This window comes from Struthio camelus, chromosome Z, assembly GCF_040807025.1.
Source record: "Struthio camelus isolate bStrCam1 chromosome Z, bStrCam1.hap1, whole genome shotgun sequence".
NCBI lineage: Eukaryota > Metazoa > Chordata > Aves > Struthioniformes > Struthionidae > Struthio > Struthio camelus.
The window spans coordinates 51,207,928-51,227,758 of NC_090982.1; the positions used below are offsets into that span (position 1 = coordinate 51,207,928).

The 19,831-nt window shown below is 40.9% G+C and overlaps 1 protein-coding gene across 2 annotated transcripts in view; it reads left to right on the plus strand.

Annotated features, from left to right (window-relative positions):
- Positions 1–11,570, plus strand: part of ST8SIA4 (ST8 alpha-N-acetyl-neuraminide alpha-2,8-sialyltransferase 4) — a 63,731-nt gene extending 52,161 nt beyond the window's left edge. Inside the window, exon 6 of one of the 2 annotated variants that reach the window (XM_068928091.1) lies at positions 7,284–8,624. In XM_068928091.1, coding sequence (XP_068784192.1) covers positions 7,284–7,566 — 283 coding nt within the window. In that variant the 3' untranslated portion in view covers positions 7,567–8,624. Of the gene's footprint in view, positions 1–7,283 lie in introns of both variants that reach the window. The other variant, XM_068928090.1, reaches the window with a different exon arrangement.
- Positions 11,571–19,831: the final 8,261 nt, after the last annotated feature.

Below are 19,831 nucleotides of genomic sequence, written 5' to 3' on the forward strand. Positions count from 1 at the left end.
GTGGAAAAGCACTTCCATCTGTTCATTTTGGACCTGGGACTGAACAGTTCCACTGAGTATGTAGTTCTTATGTTACAGTAGTAATGAAATCCCTATTCACCTTCTCTACATACTACATAATTTTAGATTTTCAGTCGTATCCCCGCTTAGCTATCACTTTTTCAGGCTGTTCTGTTTTCTCTCTCCTCCTACAGGAGTTACTTTATTCTTCTGATAAGACTATCAGAAGACGATGTAGCCTTTCTCTGTATCTTGTCTCTAACTTTTTGAGAGGGTGATGGGGACAATATATGGTTTCTAGCTTCTCCCACGGACGAAAGCATTCTTGAGTAACTCAGAGGTCTTTTGTCTTTCTCGCAATCTTTTCCCCATGTTTTACTACCTGTTTATGCTAATATTGTAACTTTTTGTATATCATGTGAGATTTCTCAGAAAGCTCTTTTAAAAAATTCTGTCTCCATTTGGTGGCTGTAGAAGGAGCAAAGTTTCAGGACAGGCAAGTGTGTTTGAGTGGGTTTGCACAGAGACGAGCCTGCTGCTCTGAGTGTGGTATGTAATCTTTCAGAGCGATTCAGAGTTAGAAACATGTATGTGCTTTCTCAGATTCAGTCCAGTCCAGGTAGAAAGTCCATTGAAATAAGCTCGACTGGATTCAGATCTCATTTGTACTGCAGAATCCTAGGGAAGTTGATATGCAGATACAGTAAGTAAAGGTATTATATATGCTAAATTTTCTGATGTTTGAAAGTAGCCCATCAGGGCAGCTTTTTCCTGTACCTCAGACAACACATATCATTTTGATTACAGCCTTGGGAGAGCCCATGTCATGTTTGAATTTAGTCAGAAGTAATGTGTGCCACAGTAGCGGAGTAAGTAATTGTCATTCAAATTCCCTAGTATCCATTTAATGTAACGATGATTGACATCAATCATCCCCTATATTAGTCATTGTAATAGAATCTTGTCAGAAGCTCATTTGTCATCTTTTTTTTAAAAACAAATGGCTGTATTTTTTCTGTGTTTATTTGAATTTAATTATTGTCGATAGCCTCAAGAGGTCATTATCCTATAGCAACATGGTATTCAATTACCATTTCCTCTGAAGTCACTGCTGATAATAATACATTCCATTTTATAAATGTAAAAGTATTCTGCTAATTATAGGTGGAAGTTTGCTGGTTTTTGACTGCAGATTAAGCGACAGGTAATATTTTGATCTGGCAGAAACAGGTTAAGAATTTTTAAAGCCTGAAATGTGGAGGTGCTAATAACACCAAGTGTTAAAGCAGTGTCATCTATTAATACTGATTAATTAGTGTGTAAAATTGATATATCTCACATTCATCAGGCCAGACTTTTTTACATCTTCAATTTAATTGCTTTTCTGACGGTGTTCTTCCTGGCTGCTCTGACTCCTTGCCGTCACGGTTCCATTCATTTTTCCAGATCATTACAAATTACACTAATTTACACCTTACACAAGCCTTGAGACCAATGTACAGTGCACCTACTTTGTAAATGGCACTGCATCTTTTGTGACTGTTTCAGGGCCCAGTAACAGAATTGGTACAGCTACTGAAGTGTTGTACATGCAATTGGGGGTAATCATTCTGCCAGAAGGTTTATTGCCTGATCGTAGAAGGATTTTTTTCTGTTATATTCAGCTCACACTCTATTTTGCAGTTGGTTTCATTTTATTTCAAATTTCTTACAGGCAGGGTTGAGTTAAATAGTTAAGAGCTCAGCTGAGGTTAAGAAAGATGAATGTTTGTGAGTACTGGAAGCCTGGAAGAAGTAAAATGTTAAAAAAAGAAAAAGAATAGAAACGTACGTGTAGATTTAGAAAGTCCTGAGCTCAGATAGACTGAGAGACTTTGTTGACATCAGCAAAAACTCTTAATTTCTAATGTAATTTCGTTGAGTCTGATGGGGGTGCAGGAAGTGTGCAACTGGAATTCCTTTTGAGAGCGATGTTATTTCCAATTTCTGCTTCTTTACTTGGAGTGGAAAGCCCTCTTACAGCTCCTAGTGGCAGGAATTGGCATGCAAATCTCTCAAATTACAGACGTGTTACAGTAAATGTATCGGCAGTTTGCCCTGTTGACTCCTATGCAGCTTATGACCATTTCCAGTCTCCACCTACCACTCTGAAGAAGTGGCACCTTACCAGTTGTTGCCAGCCTGTGCAGGTAATTATCTCTGTGTAAGCCATGCGGTAACTTGCATTTTCTGTTTATTGAATTGTATCCTATTTTTTTGTCCACTCTGTCAAGCTTATTTTGTGTTTTGAGTCTTATTCTCTACTTCTCCCCCATGGTATTTGCATTCATTTCAGTCATGTTTCATTACTGAAACTGTTTCATTACTGCATTACACACTGTTCGACCACTGCATTGCTATTGCCTAAAACTAGACCCAAGGCACAGCTTTGCAGAGCCTCCCAATATGCAACTTCCTATTGATTGAGAACTACTAATAACTGCTAGTAATAATAGTTTTCAAAGCAGTTTTTTCTCCTAGGTAGTAGGAAACTGCAGTATTTTCCTACTAAGTACTGTTTTTTAGCTTGCTTATGGAAGTATGAAAGCAAGCTTCCACAAGGAAATGTCAAAATCTTTTCATTTCTAGCAATAACAACTAGAATTTATTGTTTGTTGTCAGTATGAATAAGAACAGAACAGGACCTTATCTTTGCTCGCTCCGAATTTAAAAGGAGCTTGCCTTATGAAGCGAAAATTGTGCATTTTGACTAAGTTTAGCTGGCAAGCCCCCTCCAATGTGTGGATGGGGGGCGAGCAGTGTATGCCATATACTTCGACTTCAGCGGGGCTTTGAGCACCGTCTCCTACACTATTCTTGTATCTGGGTGCGGACTGTAGGAGATCTAGCAGGGAGAGAGGCAGTGTCCTGCACCCGGCAGGAGGAGCGCCTGCGACGGCGGGGGCCAGCAGCTGGGGGGACCTCCTCGCCATGGGGGCACAAGCCAGTAGCAGGCCCCGGGGAAGAGTGGGTAGCAGCCCCCCTGGCCTTATGGGCAACAGTGTGGCTGGCCCATCAAGGGGAGCATCACCACCCTCTCCCCTGCCCCAGAGAGACCACAGCAGGCATACCATGTCCCATTGTGGGCCCCCAATATAGAAAAGGCACTGACCGAGTGGAGTGGGGTGAGCTGAGCGGTAAAACATGTTGAGTGTCTTATTTATGGCATGGAGCTACATGTGAAAAACCTATGTGTCACTAAGATAATAGCATTATAAAGGAAGGCACAAACATTTTTTTTTATACCTAAGGTATTTGCATGTATTCAAATAATGCTGGCTCAAATCCTTTATTGACAACACCAATTGCCAGCCTTAATGAAAACACGGAAAGATGTCTTTCAGAGTACATTATTTTAATTTTTACGTGTAACATATAGTGAAACATGAAGGAGAGCATTCTCTGAATTTTAAAATCGTGTGAAATCTCTTTGAAATGTGTATACCAAATAGAGGATTGTAGAGAAGAGATCCACGTTTGACTGGATGAAAGAGGCAACCTAGAGAGATGTGAGCGTGACTTCCTGCATAACATGTCCAATGCCAGATAAAAACTTTGCAGAGGCAAAGAGACTTGGATGGGGATGGGGAGCTGAGATGCACGCAGGCAGGACTGGCATGAGATCGGAGTGGGAGCAGAGGGCGGTGGGTAGAGGAGCCAGCGCCTGCGCAAGCCTGCCTCCTTGCCAGGGATCGAGCGAGCCTTAGCTCTCCTATGCTGCCAGCGATGTCCTTTCTCTACCTTTAATTTTACAAAGTATAGCGCTATTTTTAGTTACCTGGTTGCAATCCTGGCAATAATTCCATGTAATTTTATAACAATTGAGGACCTGAACCAGCCTAAATCCATTAGGCGGTGAACTAACCTTTCTTTCATTTCAGCAAACTCTATTCTTGCTTGTGTTTTTGATGGCTTATTTTAGCAGTGTTGTGTATTACACTTACCACGGCAGGTTTATTTTTAACATGGATAAGTTCAGTAATCTGCTTTACAGCATGGCCCCACAAAACAGTTTCTGTAGCATAAGACCAAGTGACTTGGGCAGCAGGGTGGGACAGGAGCTGTCTCCTCCCTGTAGTTGTGTGTGATGTGGTTACACCCTGCCATATATGGGCTTACCAGTGCTAGTTATGCTTAAACAGTGGGCTCCGTTGTCCAAAAATGATGAGATACACCTATTCCTTTGTAGATTTAGCCTTATTTGTATACCCAGTCTGAAAATCAGGAATTGACTGGTCATGGGTGAAAATTTAGAGACTATCTGTGAGAAACAAAAGATCTTCTCAGATTTATGGGTCTGTGGTAAGTTGCTTCTCTTACCTTGTTATCCTGATTTTACAGAAAATGAGTGCATTTCAGATACATAGGGAAGAAGGGTATATTTAGGCTTAAAACTGACGTTATAACAAAGCTCCACAAACTGAGAAACGGGTACAGAAACGTTCATTGGTCAAAGCATTTACAACATCAGGGAACTGCTAAAAATCTGCCTTAGCTAGTTTCATATTAGAGTAGCTACTTGAGTCACTAAAGCGTTTATACATGTGTTTCAGGACCAAAATCACTGAGGCTTGCTACACCACACGGACATTTTATCAATTCCAGCGGAGGTTGGGAGCCAGGGATTTGCACAGATGAGTTGTGCTGCAGGAAGCTTTAATCTTCTGCCTGAAGCCTTAAATGCCTCTAACCATTTAATTCATTGTATTACTTGGCTTCTTTTCATCTGTAGCAGAACTGATCTCAAGTTGCCAAATCTCAATAGTAAATACAGCCAGTACCATGCTTGGAGTATAGTGTTTGGGTATCTCTTTCATTTGTAAGAGAAGCCCAGCAGTCACATTTCTCTTCTGTATGATTTCTGAGTATGACAAGCAGAAGATTTGCTTATAAAGTATAAAACTGTGATAAGCTCTAATGTGTTAGTGTTTTTCATGACATCTTTTCATGACACCTGCACACAAATGCTCAGTAAAAATAGTTTCCTTTTCAAATATGCTGATCTGCCTGTTTGCTGTTAGTTTAGTTCTCAACAGTGATCAATGTATTCCTGTAAGGGTGAAATTCACCTCAGATGATAGTGCTTGTGCGAGGTCACTAACGTAACAGATGTGTCAGGTCTGATTACTGTTTGGCTAGAGACAGTCACGTAGATGACTGACTGCATGTGGTTAAGGTGGGTACCAATTTATTTTTGAAGAGGCAAATATCTGTTTCTGCTAAAATTAAGTTATTGGGTTTCAGGTTCAGTCTATTCTGCTGTGTCTGTCATATGAAGTGCCAAAAGTGGTCAGATTCAGTTTTTCAATAACTTTTCTACATGCAAAAATGGAAAAAAAAGAAGGATCTAAAATCAGAGTTTCTCTTTTGGCTTGCCTTGTTTTAAAATGCCGGGTCAGTTTTCTGAGCTGAAAGCAAACTGCCTAGCATTATATCTCAGAAGTTTCGTCTGTCTGAAAACTTAGGTTTGTATAAACACTGAAGAAAATGTTGTGCAATACCTTTGTCCTTTGCACACTTAACCCTTCCCTATTGCATTTGCTTTTTTTAATATGCTTTTACCATTCTGCTTTTTATGGCCAAACACAATTCTGAGTCATTCCCTCTGTTGGCTTTGGAGAAGCACTCTCTCAGCCTAGACCTGCTTTCCACTCGCGCAATCCCTCAGCTTTCAAAAAAGAAACTGAGTACAATGGAAAAATTTTCTCTTTCAGTTATATGTTTCTGTAATTCAAAGACATCAGCCTTTAGGCAGTGTGGTTTTGGCGAGGCGTGAGCTTGAAAAGGCCAGTTTCAACAGGATGGTTATTGTTGGAGTTGTACACCATCTGATGCTTTTAAGACACTTTAACGTTAGTTTGATTAAAGATTTATTTTTGCCATCCTTTCTCATACCGATGAATAGATGTTCCCAGGAACCTTCTTGCTATATCTCTAAATGCCTTTAAAATAACACAGTGGTCTACTCACAGCTCCAACCCTATGGTAACCCTATTTACAACAAAGACCCTGCCCTAGTGAGGCAAATTTCTCTTGACTTCCTCTCTAAGCAGTGGCAGAAGCAATTCAGAGCACACAACTAGTTAAGAATATATTGAGACAATACACTGATTTAGGTTTAGGTGGTAATGCTATGTAAGGATTGTTCGTCTTCTGTACTTGCTTCTTCTTCCCCCAGTTGGACCAGCGCAACTATGTATAGGGCTGCTCTTGTACCTGGATCAGCAGAACGATCCAGGTTTATGTTTCTAAATGCCCTTCTTTGTTTCTGTGTACAGACTGTTGGATCAGACTTGGGAGAAGTGCTTCACCAGTAATGGGCTGACAGTATTTTAGTGAAGTCTTATTTCTCAGGGTTGGGGATGTAAACCAGCTTCAGTGGCAATTTTGAAAGGTGCCAGTGTGAGTTGCGTGCCAGGATGCTGTTCCCTTCCCATGTGCCGTATGTACCTAACCACCATTTGCGTCTTTGGAAACTCCCTGAGGCTTCTAAACCCATAATCAGACATGCTGTCACCAGCTCAGAAAAACAGTAGTCCCATAGCTGCAGTGGGATTTGTGTATTAGTCAGTACGAAACCAAACTACTCTAAAGTTACTAAATAAGGTTTTGCTTTTCCAGAGACTGCCACCAGCAAATAGGAAGCTTTAAGTACCTGTTCACAAGCAAAATAAATAAGGCTTCTTTTTTTTTTTTTTTTTTTTGCTTACGAAAGTTAAATTCTTATGTATTACATTACTATTTCCATTCACTTTCTATTCAGATGAGTGATCTGTAAAATAATCACTATGTCAGTCAAATGTCAGCGCAGAGCTGATTTGATGAGACAAATCAGATACTATGAGAGGTCAAGGTTTTTTGCAAGAGTCTCTGTTACCTGATTGCTGGACTAAGGAGATAAACTGCCTTTTCCCTGCACTCGCTGGAATTGGGAATTCTTGGTAGGGTGAGAGCCTGAACTCAGATCCTCCTTTGGCTAACTTTTCCTCAGCCTTGTGTTAAAATAGATCTCACTTCGATGTTTCTTGTAGGTGGAATAAACGTGTGCCAGTACCAGGGTCACCATTTAGGCGCTTACTTTTGTTGCTATGAGCGACAGAAGTAAAAGGAACCTTTTTTTTTTTAATGTGTAAAATGTCTGCATAAGTAAATGAATAGCTAAAACAAGTTTCCTTCACACATTTTTTTTTTCACATCAAGTTGTATGGGTGTTTCTTGACGTACTTTTCTTGGTTTCTTTGCAGCTATTGGCTGACAAACAAGGTCCACATCAAACGACCCAGCACCGGTCTCCTCATGTACACACTTGCCACCAGATTTTGTGATGAAATTCACCTGTACGGATTTTGGCCATTCCCAAAAGATTTACATGGAAAACCAGTCAAATATCACTATTATGATGATCTCAAGTATCGGTACTTTTCTAATGCCAGCCCTCATAGGATGCCACTGGAGTTCAAAACTTTATATGTATTACATAACAGAGGAGCACTTAAACTAACAACAGGGAAATGTGTACAGCAATAAAGCACATGTAAAGTACAATAAGAAGTACAGAATATGCACTTCATCATAAAGATGTTGTGGAATGGCAATGGGATCCCAGTGAGGATATATTTCAATACCCGCTAAGCCATTGGAAAAGGGATTTTATGAGAAGTACATAACCAGCTTCTATACCTGTAAAGTGCTATAAAACTAAGCTATCTTGACTGTAAGGGTTCAAAAGTGCCACTTTCACTAAGAACAAAGTTTGAATGTATACTCAGTAGTGTTTACAGGATCCAGTGATACATTCATCGTGAATTAAAGAAGAAATAAATAGCCTGCTTATTGCTGACTTGCCACTGTGGCCAGAGAGCTTACCGAAGAAGTCCCCGGTGGATGGGATGGTTTCTTGAGGAAATACACCAGGCGTTGGCAGAGAAGATCATGATGGGATTGCGCAGAGAAAGTGAAGTCCGTAAGATCAAACAGATCTAGCAAACTCCTTCAGTCAGGGGACTGTTTCTGATCTTGTATTATAACCTCAGCTTTTGTTGCTGTTTTTCTTATTGTTGTTGGGTGGGTTTTGTTGCTCTTGGGTATTGGAACCCTTCAAGGATTTCAAGGATGTTATGAATAATTAAGAGGATATATCTTAAGGAATTGTCTTAGGAGAAAAAAATTGGTAAGGGAGGGAGGGTGGAGGGAAACATCAAGTACTTTATCAATTGTTATTGTGTTGTAACCTGCTGTCGCACAGCTCTCAACCTCCCAGATTGTTTTTCTAGCTACAGCTGTCGGTACCCACTACATGGAACCACTCAGAGATTCGTCATTTTGAGCCTTATTTTAAGGAGAAGTTTTTCGGTTTTATTCAGATCTGAAGACTCACTCAACAGAAAGGTGCCCTTATTTTTGGTACCAAAGATTACTCTTATCTTGTATACACATTTTTTCCATTTCTTGAAGAAATGGTGTACATTTCATATGATGTTTCTTTGCTGCTGAAGGAAACATTTTCTGGATCTTTTATTTACAGTAATTTATGTTGCTTAAATGGTTTGCATGAAGCATCTCAAACAAAGCCTCTTTACTGACTTTACCTGTAGAGTTTTTTTCTTCAGAAAAATCTGCAGGAGCAAAGAGATTATCTCAAACATTCAAATATATATGATTTTTATTGCTAATTGAAAGGAAAACAAGAAGTCTAAAGGAACTTAGCTGACCTATTGGAACATGCTAAAAGAACAAAACTAGTCAATTAAATGGAAAATAAAGGAACTGTAGATCAAACAGATCTTTCAAAACTTAAATTTCTCATGGTGTTGGATGATACATCTCTCTAATGTACCTCTTTTGTATCAGCTTGATGTAGGGTTGTGTAACTGACTGAAATAACACAGAGCTGTATTATCTCACACTGATTTTTCTGAGCAGCATTTCTTTTGCTCTCCTTTCAGAAAAGAGAGCAAGAAATTGGAGGAGTAAGGGGAGGGCAGAACGTCAGTACGATGTACACAAAGGTACAAAACCTGTGTTTGTGTGGTCTATTGTAGCTCTCTTGGGGTGGGTAAATGAAGGCCGCCTGCTCCCACCGTTCTCATGGCAGGCGAGGCTAAGGAGGAGGCATGCGGATACAACATAGGGGTGTTATCCTGTTACGTTTTCAGCTCTAGGATAGGTCCTCATCTCCAAATATTATACCCGCTGTACGTATCAAACCTTGAGCTAGCATGGAGAATTTCATGCGTAGCACAAAACTCAAGAACGTTTAGCAGTTAAAAAAATGCCACTTTTTACCCATGTTTCCTCTTAAGTTCACATATGCATGACTAGAGGTCTGTGATTATGCAGATTTAGTAGCCTAAATCCCTGACTTGCAGCCAGTTTTGCTAGAGGCTGGTGTGAAGTAGAAAATCGTTCTGCCATAGCGAAGAAACAGTAGCAGTCTCCTGCTACCACCAGTCTCTCCTATCCAGGCTATATGCCAAGGTGCGGGATACGGTCCTAACCTGATCAGCATTGAAACCAGGGCATCAATAGGAACTAAATAGCAATACAGACTGGAATGTATTTAATTTGTTGTTGATCAACCACAGGGTGTTATATGTACACTGTGTAAGCTTGCAGTGAAAGGTGTGTGTATTCCTATTCCTTCTGTTAGAGTTTTACAGGGTGTTCGGGCTGATTTTTTTTAAAATGCATTTTATATACAGTGATTGACTTTCTATTGAGATAAGGGATTCACAAATGTCAGTCTCACAGAAGCTCAGAGAAGTGCCTGTTTAGCTTGTATCTGTTCCTCTGGGAATGTGCTCTCTTCTTTGCTCCGCTGTCAGGCCATCAACAAAAAGGGAATTCACATTGACTACAATGTGAACTGACAGGTGTTTTTTTCACCTCAGGGAAGGTTTTAATACACCAATATGATTGTTTCTCTGAGAGCAAAGCAGATGGAGACACTATAATTCCTGTGGTCGTAAAAAAAAATTACTTTTGTGATTGAATAAATGAAAACAAGGAGAGGTTAATTGCAAGATAGATGAGGGGAGCTTGCCTTTAGAAGTCAGCAAACGAAGGATGGAGAAAAGTTTGGCCTGAGCCTATTTGGCAAGGGTCACATCTGATTCTCTGTTGGCTGCACTACACAAGCCATGGAGTCCAAACTCCCCCCCTATCACTACGTCTGGTCCAACAGGGCAATTCAGGGCAAGTTTTCTCAGACTTGGTTTTGCACAGGCCGTGACAGCAGCACCTCCTTCCAAGGCAACGGTAGCTTACCTGGACCTTCTCAAAACTGGCCCTCACCCTCGGTTCCTGCATGCTTTTCACCTTTGTATTGCACGCGGCCGACACCACCAGCCCTTGCCCTCCTTCCCGACCCTCGGCCGCGCTCACCCTCCTCCCCAAGGCTGGGACCCAGTCCGATCTCCCCGATGAGAGCGCATGCTTCCTCCTGACCTATGGCACAGCTCAGGTGTGCTTTATTATAATTACCCCTCTTATCATCCAACACTATCAGCGACTAATGCAAAATAGCTAGAATAAAAAGAAGGATCCCAAATATTTCAATGATATCTGCCTTGGTAAGGATCGACTGAGGAATGCCCTTCGACTGAGTATTCTTCAAATTTATCTTCAAGAAAGTCGTATCAATTGCCAGCCGTGCTTCCTAGAAGTATGCTAAAAATAAGAACAGGGATCCACATCAAGACAGCAGACTGTATATTTTTCCAGATCTCTTGGCAGCTCTACATTGAAGAATTTGATTTCATTCAAGTAAATTTATTGTGAATTGTTTATTAACATATATGTTAATGTTTCTGTGGCAGAGCCTCTTTCTCGTATTTCATGAAAATTATAGATAAATATATTTGATTGTTAAGTTTTCAGCTTTGGGGCAATTCTTTCTCCCTCAGCTCTGAGCCACTCTCCAGATTTAAGATCTACTGAACCTTTCAAACTTTGGCTGGTTTACACGCTCTGATACATAATAAGAATCCAGGCCACATTTAATAAATACTGTACCATTCTTTGGTTAAAGAATAAAACCAACACATACTTGAGTCATCACCATTTTTTTTTAAACTGACTGCAATTTGAAGAAGAGACAGCGTGGGTTCAGTACCTTTTTTAGTGTTTGATCTGGCAGTGCTGAGCACTCCTTACTCACAGTAACTTTACTGGGAGTGACATGTCCAGAACTTAGGTGGGCATCAAGATTGGCATCTTTCAGGATCTGACTCTTAAATTGCACATTATTATTTATTTTTAAGAGCACTGTTACTTTGTGTAGGGAAAAGCACAATTGTTCTAAATGTAGATAAAATAAAGAAAGAGAGTTTACAGAGAGCATCATTCCTGCACAGTACTATTGCTACTGAGCATATGTAATACCATTTATGTGATTTAAAGTATTGATATGTATTCTGTCAGGATTGTCATGTTTGACACTGTTTAATATTATTTCATGTACAGCTTTTGGGTATTGTTCTATTATTTGTACATCTGTAAAATAAACAAGTTTTTTTCATTTTTTTCTGCTATATTCTGTTCATATTCCTTTGTAAGTCGGTTGGCATTGATTTTATTCCATGTGTTAAATTATATGCTAATATGATCTACTAAAAAATGTTTAAAGTAGTTCACAGGAGAGCAAAACTTATCCGATAAGGGCTAGAATTAACCTCTGCCTATACTTCTGAATTTAAAAGAAAATGAAAAAATAGCCTATAGAAATCATATACAACATTCCATACTTAAAGCCTATGCAATCAATAACAAATTTCTAAACCTGTACCAGTCATGCTACGAAAACAAATATACAACTCTACCGTGTCTATAAAAACTACGAGGAAATTGCTATTCCGTAATGAATTTTATATTTTTATTCTATAATTGCAGATTCAGCCTTCACACACTGCTGGAGCTAGTGTATAATTTGAGAACGCCATGAAAGTCAATATTTTGCTGAGCTCTGTTCTTTTCCATGGCACAGAAGCCAGACACTGTATTTTACTGAAGCCTGCCTGTAGTTCTCTAATATTAATTAGATTATTTTAAATGGCTATCAGGTTTTTTTGGGAAAGTGCTGTCTTTTAATTACTTGCTACTGTGAAAATATATGCATATAATTGATGATCAGTGACTGTGTTAATGAAAAATTCTTGCACTGTAATGAAGACCTACTTAGACTGCGAATCTTCAGCTGCGCTTTCTTCTGCAGCCTTTAACAACGGCCTTGCTAGCCCCTCCTTTTTATGATCTGTTTTGCTGTCTTATCCTCTGTCTTTCATGTCCCCAGAAAAATACGTGTGTAAATCAAGGAGAGGCTTCCACCATTCTCTTAATGTAAAACTTTAAGGATATTTGGCATGATTGAAGTGCTTCTTCTGAGCCTTAAGTCTTAACCTGATTAACAATATGAAAGACTATTCCTCAAAAGAGCGCTGCCAAAGGAAGCATGATTTCCGTTTCCAGTGTAATTGTCTGTTTGTGGCCCTCAGATGGTAACAGAGCTAGCCAAGTACTCAGACAGCTAGACAACACAATGGAGATGCTGCGATCCCAAAGGAAAAAATACATATGTGTTTTCTGGAGACTAACATGTATGTAAAGAAAGTGCAATGAGAAACATGGAACAGTAAAGATGCAACAAGAAGGGTCTGCTCTGAGAGAGACCTTATTGGGGGAGTCTCGATGCTCTTTTGTTGTTTTAGAGCAAACAGGACTCATCTCTCCTTAAATACAGTAGTAATTTCTATGAAGATCAAACCTGGCATATGGTCTTACTGGCTGGATTTTGCTCACAGTGACTCTGCGTGATAGCTGAAGAAATGCCGTTTACATAATACTCACCGAAACATATCCATTGACATTGCTGTTACAACAGCCTGTAAGCTTAATGATATGAAGACGTGCCTATTGATTACAAGGCAGTCTTTCTACAATCATTCCATATATCCTGCCTTTTCTACAATTTTGTTTATGTACTTTAGATCTTCTCACCTTTTAAACTCATTTTAAATTGCCATAGAGTGAAAACCAGAGGATTTGATTCTTGAGTGTTTAAAATAAAACCCTATTTTAGTCTTTTAAAAAAGTGAGGAAAAACAGGTCTATAGTCACCTGTCAGAAATTACCTGTACATCAAAGACTCGGGGGAACAAAAATATGGTCTTCCTTCTGTTGCTATTAATGCTCCTGTCTAAAGTCAAATGGGAAGTTTTGACCCATTTCTTCTCTACAGACGAGTGTCTCTTGTGGTGCTCTGAGGAGCATCGTGTGGAAGAGCTTGGGGGGCATCTTATAACTCATCTAAGAAGCATTGTGCAGGCTGAATTTCTGTCCCAGAGTGGAAAATGCAGACATCTGCTCAATGTGCAACTCCCATAAAGTCCGGGTAAGTGTTACAAAACAAAATATTTCCATTCAGACACAGCAAAAAGTGCTTTGTTTGGACTGCGAATATACTACCCATATAGACATTTCCAATCATGATTTGTAATATTTTCAGTCTCTCAGTTCTTTATCTGCTTCAGAAAAAGAAAAAAACACAGATATCAAAATACTGTATCTTGCCTAAGAGAGAATTTGTGATTGCGTATTTTTGGGATGAATTCAGATTTTGTCTTTTCATACAGCAATCCTTCCCGTTCTTTAGAATGACATAAATAAGACTGTTGTATGTCTTCTCAGAACTAGACCATTTTGCAGATCATTATTAACGGCCTTTTTTTTTTCCTTCTGTTTACTATGGTTGAGCGGCTTTGAGTGTTACTATTATGTCAATGTGCAAATAACATGCAGAGAACAATTAGGAGCCTACTGAAGTGAAGTTGCATTCTTGCTTTTACACACGCTCCCCTGCTAAAGGCCACACGAAGGCGTTCCAGGAAATCCCCCTGCCAAAAGAAAGCCTATTAGCATGCTGGGCTGCTGTCCAGGAGTAAAGCCCCAGACCAACGTAAAGCTGGGAAAGCAGTTTGTCTTGGGTCAGCCAAGATACAATGCCTGGGGAGGGACTGTCTGAAAATATGCGCTGTAGCTAGAATTAATCCGTCCAAATAATCGCCATCATCCTTAATATTAACATTTACTTCTAACAAATGCTTTAAGGAGGTGGCTGTTTTTTGTAGTTGGCCTTTTTGACTCAAGTTATTAAGCAATCAATTTCTGAAATCCCAAGGACGGGAAATCAATCTCACCAAGTGTTTCACTAACACAGAAGGGCTGGGATGGCCTATTTGCCTGGATGGCAGCAGTTAGGCAGGTGCAAGTGCTGTGCTTACTGGTGCACGCTCCTTTCAAAAAGCACCTAGGCAAAAAAATCTCCGTGAGCTAGCTGTGCAGGCCAGGTGGTGTTTCTCTGACTTCCTTTGCTTCCCTATATTCTGAATATTATTCTCAGGGGCTTCTGCTGCTTTCAGAGCTGCACAGCTGCTATTAAATCCAACTCATCTACCTGCATTTCCTATCAGATCTCTCCAGCTCACCTTCATGACTCGGCAGTTGTTCTGGAGCCAAACCAAACCTTGTCTCTTAACTGTTGGACTAATGCCTGTAACTTTGAACTAACAGAACCCAGCCTCAAGTCCAATAACTTCAGCAATGTTCAGAGCAGCTAGTTCACACATTGCTTTCCTATACAATCCTCTGACTGAAGGAAAGCAACAGTCAGAGTCAAGGTTACTAACACAATATGAGAGCAGCAATGAAAAAACAGTAACACAGTAAGAGCAGACACCCACAGGTGTCCTCTCAACCCTAAAGTGCACAGCATCGCCCTTTCCTTTCTGGGTTCGTCCCTGTGCTCTCCAAGCTCTCTGTTACCGCCGCTGCATTGCTGGCAAGGGCATGCTGACTCTAAAAGCTGTGTGCGAAGAGAGACTAATTGAAGCCTGAGGCAGTGTTATGTGGGGATACACCAGCCTAGAAGAAGAATAGCTATTGTTGTGTGGTACTCCATGTGGATGAACTGCTTCTTCTAGGAAACGGATAGAGCAGCCGCGGCAGTGCATCACAGCAGTGCTCTCTGCTCTGCCTCTGCAGGGCACGGCATGGAGGAGCACAGCACAAACACGCCAGCAGCACTCAGCGCTCCTGAAGGCACTAACACTGGACACAAAACCAGTTGTCGTACAAGAAGCAGAATGTGCAAGACCTCATTTCACACATAGCTGCGTCCTGAAGTAACCTCAGCTCCTCGCAGGGCAGCTGCACTAGAGCCCCGCTCCCTTTCCCAAGTATCTTCCCCAGCGCTCCCACCCAGCCACTGGCTCCCTCCAGTAACCCCACCAGCCCATCCACACCCTCTCTTTTGTAAAAGCAGTGGAAGGTGGCCTGCCAGGCAAGCAAAGGTGCCTGTAATGCTGCTCTGCAGCCATGTAAGGACTGATAAGCCTTTGCTAATGAGCTAATTCCTAATTAGCAAGTTCCTGCTGCTTTGGGAATGCAGGCTGCTTGCCCTCCCTCTTCCCAGTAAGTTGCCAATTTTCATGAAGTTTTAGGAATATAACATGCCTAAGATAGCTGCTCTTCTGTTCAATGTGGCTGAATTTGGTCAAGGAGTCAGTAAGTTATTAGGAGGAACTCTCAGATAAGCGGTGTGATCGCATGAGCCTTACTGCCTTCCCCACACCAGGCTGAAGTGACCTGCAGGCAGCAAGGGCAGAGCTACAGGACTGCAGCAAAGACTGAAATGCAGCTGCCTGAAGAGCGTTCAGGTATTTGTTTGTCTCTCAGTAAATGTAAATCCTAGTTCACAGCCTCTGCTACTACTCTGAGTGTTTGAAACCCCCTCACTTGTTGGCACCAGGTGTGAAACGAAGGCAGGTTTTCCTCCTTTCGCCTTCAGTAGCTTCTTCCCTAGAGCATACGAAGACATGTAGAAAGACAATGCCAAATTCCTGATAAGAGACATAACTTGTTTTTTAAGAAGTATATGAGAATTACTGTTCAGCCCAGGTGAATTTTATTTGCAGGTTCTTGGGATGCAGTAGCCCATGTCGTAGTTATGTAGCCTTGCAACAGCTTCTGGCTTGAGCAAGCCTTCCGCTGACTAGGTTGAAGCAAGTGACTCTAGAGAGGCTTGTGTGTAGGTTACTTTCCTATTTTTAAAAAGGGTTTCGATTAATGGAAAATCTAATAAAAACTCACGGCTTCATTTTGATCTTTGTTTTTAGAGCTAAATAGAGAAATAAGCCTGAAAGCTGGCTTGCATGTAAAGACTTACACTAAAAGAAGATGATCGTTTTGGCTTTGCTCCAGTTTGCTGCTGAAACAAGTCATACAAAAAAAAAAAAAGAACTTTGTGGTTTGAAAACCAGTGGCTCTCTAAAAATACGAGAGATTGTTCATCTCTTTGTATCCTGTTTGTGAGATTGTTTGAATAGCACGTAGCAGCAGAGTGTATGTTAGCAATTATATGGCAAAGAAACAGTTCAGATGATAAAGTATATTTCTTAGCAATTACTTGACTTTTTTTTAATCTAGTATACAGCCACGAAATTGCTCAATTCCAGTTTCAGTTCAAACGCTACCTTAATGAAAGTCAACAGAAAGACAGACAAGAAGTAGCTGAGTTGAGACAGATGTCCTCTTTGTGTTCTCTGGTAATGTAGCACAAATCTAAATGGGGTCTTGGTCAGTTAGTAGAGGATCTAATATGCTATAACGAAATGCATAGTTAATTGACACTTATAACTGAAAATTTTAAGATGGTGCTTTGACTTCATTGCTTTTTTTTTTTTTTTTTTTTCCCAAAGAGAACTTTTTTAATGAAGGAACTTTCCTCCTCAGAGTGTTCTTTGCTTGCTCTCCTCATGTTTTTTACAGAACACGTAAGGCCTATATCCTGTCTATAACTGCTATCAGTGAGAGGAGAGTTAGCAGGAGACCTTGCAGACTGGGCAAATGCCTGGGTGCAGCCAGGCAGCCACTCCATCCTCACCTTGCCACCTGGGCAGGGCCTCAGCTCCGCCTTGCTAGAGCCAAGAATACAGCAGCAAGACGATTACCTAACGTGAAGGCAATACACAAGTAACCGTGACCAGTGCGCTACTAGTTACTGTACAGAGATAGTTTGCTTCTTGCAGGTCAAAACCCTGGAAACAAAAAGTCTGGGCATGCAGCTGGTGGGAAAGAAATAGTAAAACGTTTATGGGAAAGGAGCCTCTTGTTATTGCAGTCTTTGGGCTTCCCAGGAGGTGACAGGACGCTGTCTGGCAGGACTGTGGCTCTGATAAAGACCTCTGGTCAAAAACAGTGTTCTTAGCTGGTGAAGAGAAGGAGGTGAGTTGTGGTTTAAACTAGTTCTTCCCGACTTGCTTTGACTAACTAATAAACATTTTACAGGGTGGAATAGGTAAGACATACAGATATGTATTCGCTTAATTTACAAAGCCTGGAAAAATTGCTGACCTTCTGAATTAGTTACTATGCCTGTGAAGCAATAAAGCTGATAAACAAGATTTGTAAGCAAACTTCTAATTTGCAAAAGGCATTATTAAGCTGTAGCTTTTGCCTGCAGAATGCACTGTAAATCAAGAAAGAGACATGATAAATTTGACTTCAGGCTGAGCTCATCAATAAAGGTGTATTTCAGAACTGTAGATTTTGCTGTCTTGCTTATAGCTGATCTCACTCTTGAAGTAGCTGGAAGTGACTTTGGTGACTCCTCTGGCAAAGAACAGGCTTGAACGCTTTCCTCTTCCCTCTTACATGAGGAAGATGCAATCCAAAGTGAAAAGGAGACCAGATGGAAAGTATGTGTGCATTATGCCAATTGCAGAGCAAAAAAAACTCACTAGTAAGCCTAGGTGTATAACTCCATTGACTTAGGTTAACAGCCTATGCATGAGGCCAGGTATTTTATGATAATGCTGCAGGAATGACCCGGATTTCTGTCCATGTTTTTTATGCTCAAGTAATGAGGAAGTCTGTTTTACTTCTGTGGCCTGGCTCGGATGAGGCACTCAAGCTCCCCTGAGTCATGATGGTGGTTCATACTACAGTACGGCATATAGCATATGATTTGGCTTAGATTTTAACTATTTGAATATGCGTTATGTTTCATGAGACCAGTGTTTCCTCAGTACTTAAGGTAGTTTCCAGTGTATCTTGTTTCACATGTACATACACACACACAACCCCCAGAAAACAAAACATGAGTGTGGGCATTTGAAAAACATACGTTACATTTAAATTTGATATGGACCAATGGTGTGTTAGCAGCTTCTCTTTGGCGGTCTGCAGGATGAATTGAAATATTTTCTGCAATCAGGAGTTTACAGTCAAGGGACAGTGAAATCGGAGCACAGGCGCTGCTCTGACCTCTCTGTTGCAGGGCCGACAGGAAACGGATGCAACGAAAGCCAAGGGACTGAGTGGTGGTGGTTGGCATGTGTCGCGAGCGGGTAATTTCTGCATAGATTAGTTTTATTAAGGAGAAGAGATTTTACTGCCTGAGGGAAAAAATATTCTGGACTAAAGACTGAAACCACAGGCAGAAATGAGTAAATGACAGAAAAACACAGTCCTGGAGAGTGATCGGCAATAATGAGGTAACAGCCACCTGAGGAGGTGTATAGACAAGAGGGAGAGAGAGGCAGGGCATGTTTCGAAAGTAGACGTTAGTTCCCCCATAGCTGAGGAGGTTTAGCAGGGGGTGCAGCTGGCTGCACAAAGAGGCCCTCCTGGGGCTGTGGGGCTGGGGATAGGGCTGGGGCTGGTGGTGCCTGGCTTGTCCTGAGGGATGGTGGGTTTTGGGGTGGTGATAGGGGAGCGATTACTTTAAGTACTTCCAGCAAACATAATTTGGTGCGAGCAGATTTTAGAGCAGTGGCATGATAAAGCTATTCATGTTATTTGTGAGAATGGGTCCTCGTGCTCTTACCTGCTGGCTGTGGCCATTTGTCAGCAGCAGATACTGAGGAGGAAGAATGGACCCGGTCTCATTAGAGCTGCCACTTAGGGATCAAGGCTTAGAGGACTGCAGATAAATGCCTTCTATTTTGGGTGCCTATGTGAGGCACCCACCAGCTGATGTTCAGTTAAATTTAGTCTTATTTTCTTAGCCCGAGTACCCACAGCTTCCACTTCCTTGAGGTTCATTGATTTGAATTTGAGCTTGAGGAACTCGGACTGTTTGAATCTTAAGCAGTGTAGAAGCTTTCTGTTTTGTTTTTTTTGTTTGTTTGTTTGTTTGTTTGCTGGTCCTTGAACACTGGTACTAGTTAAAACTGATAATATTACATAGATCTATTGAAATGAAAGAGTAAAAAACCCACTCTTTTCTATGAAGTAGCTACTTTTGACAAATCACAACAATTCTTTTCATACATTACCACGTCATCCCTTTCTAGTCTTTTTTTATAACCTATATTTTAGCCTTAAGCAACAGCTAGGATTAAAATTAATGAGTTGGTTCCAGAGCAGGCACCACTGTGTCACTGCTAATTGCTATCAGGTTCTTCTTTTACCTTCAGAGCTTTCCTTCAGCAAGCCGAGTATTAGAAATTAGAGGTAGCTGATAGCTGAGCTGGAAAGTTTTCTGATGCTGTGTGAGCTAGACAAAAAAAAGCAAAGGAGTGTTTATGTTTCCTTCCACCAGGATGAAAACCCAGCAGGATGTGGTAATAATCAAGATGAGATAGCATCTTGTGTGTACAGTTACACAGGAAAAATGTCAGGAGCTAAGAGGTTGAAAAAAGTTTAAAAAAGCAATCAGTGGCTAGAACTGAAGCCAGCCAAATTCCAGTGGGAAATAAGTGACCTCCATGTTAGCAGCAAGGGTGGTTTAAGCAAA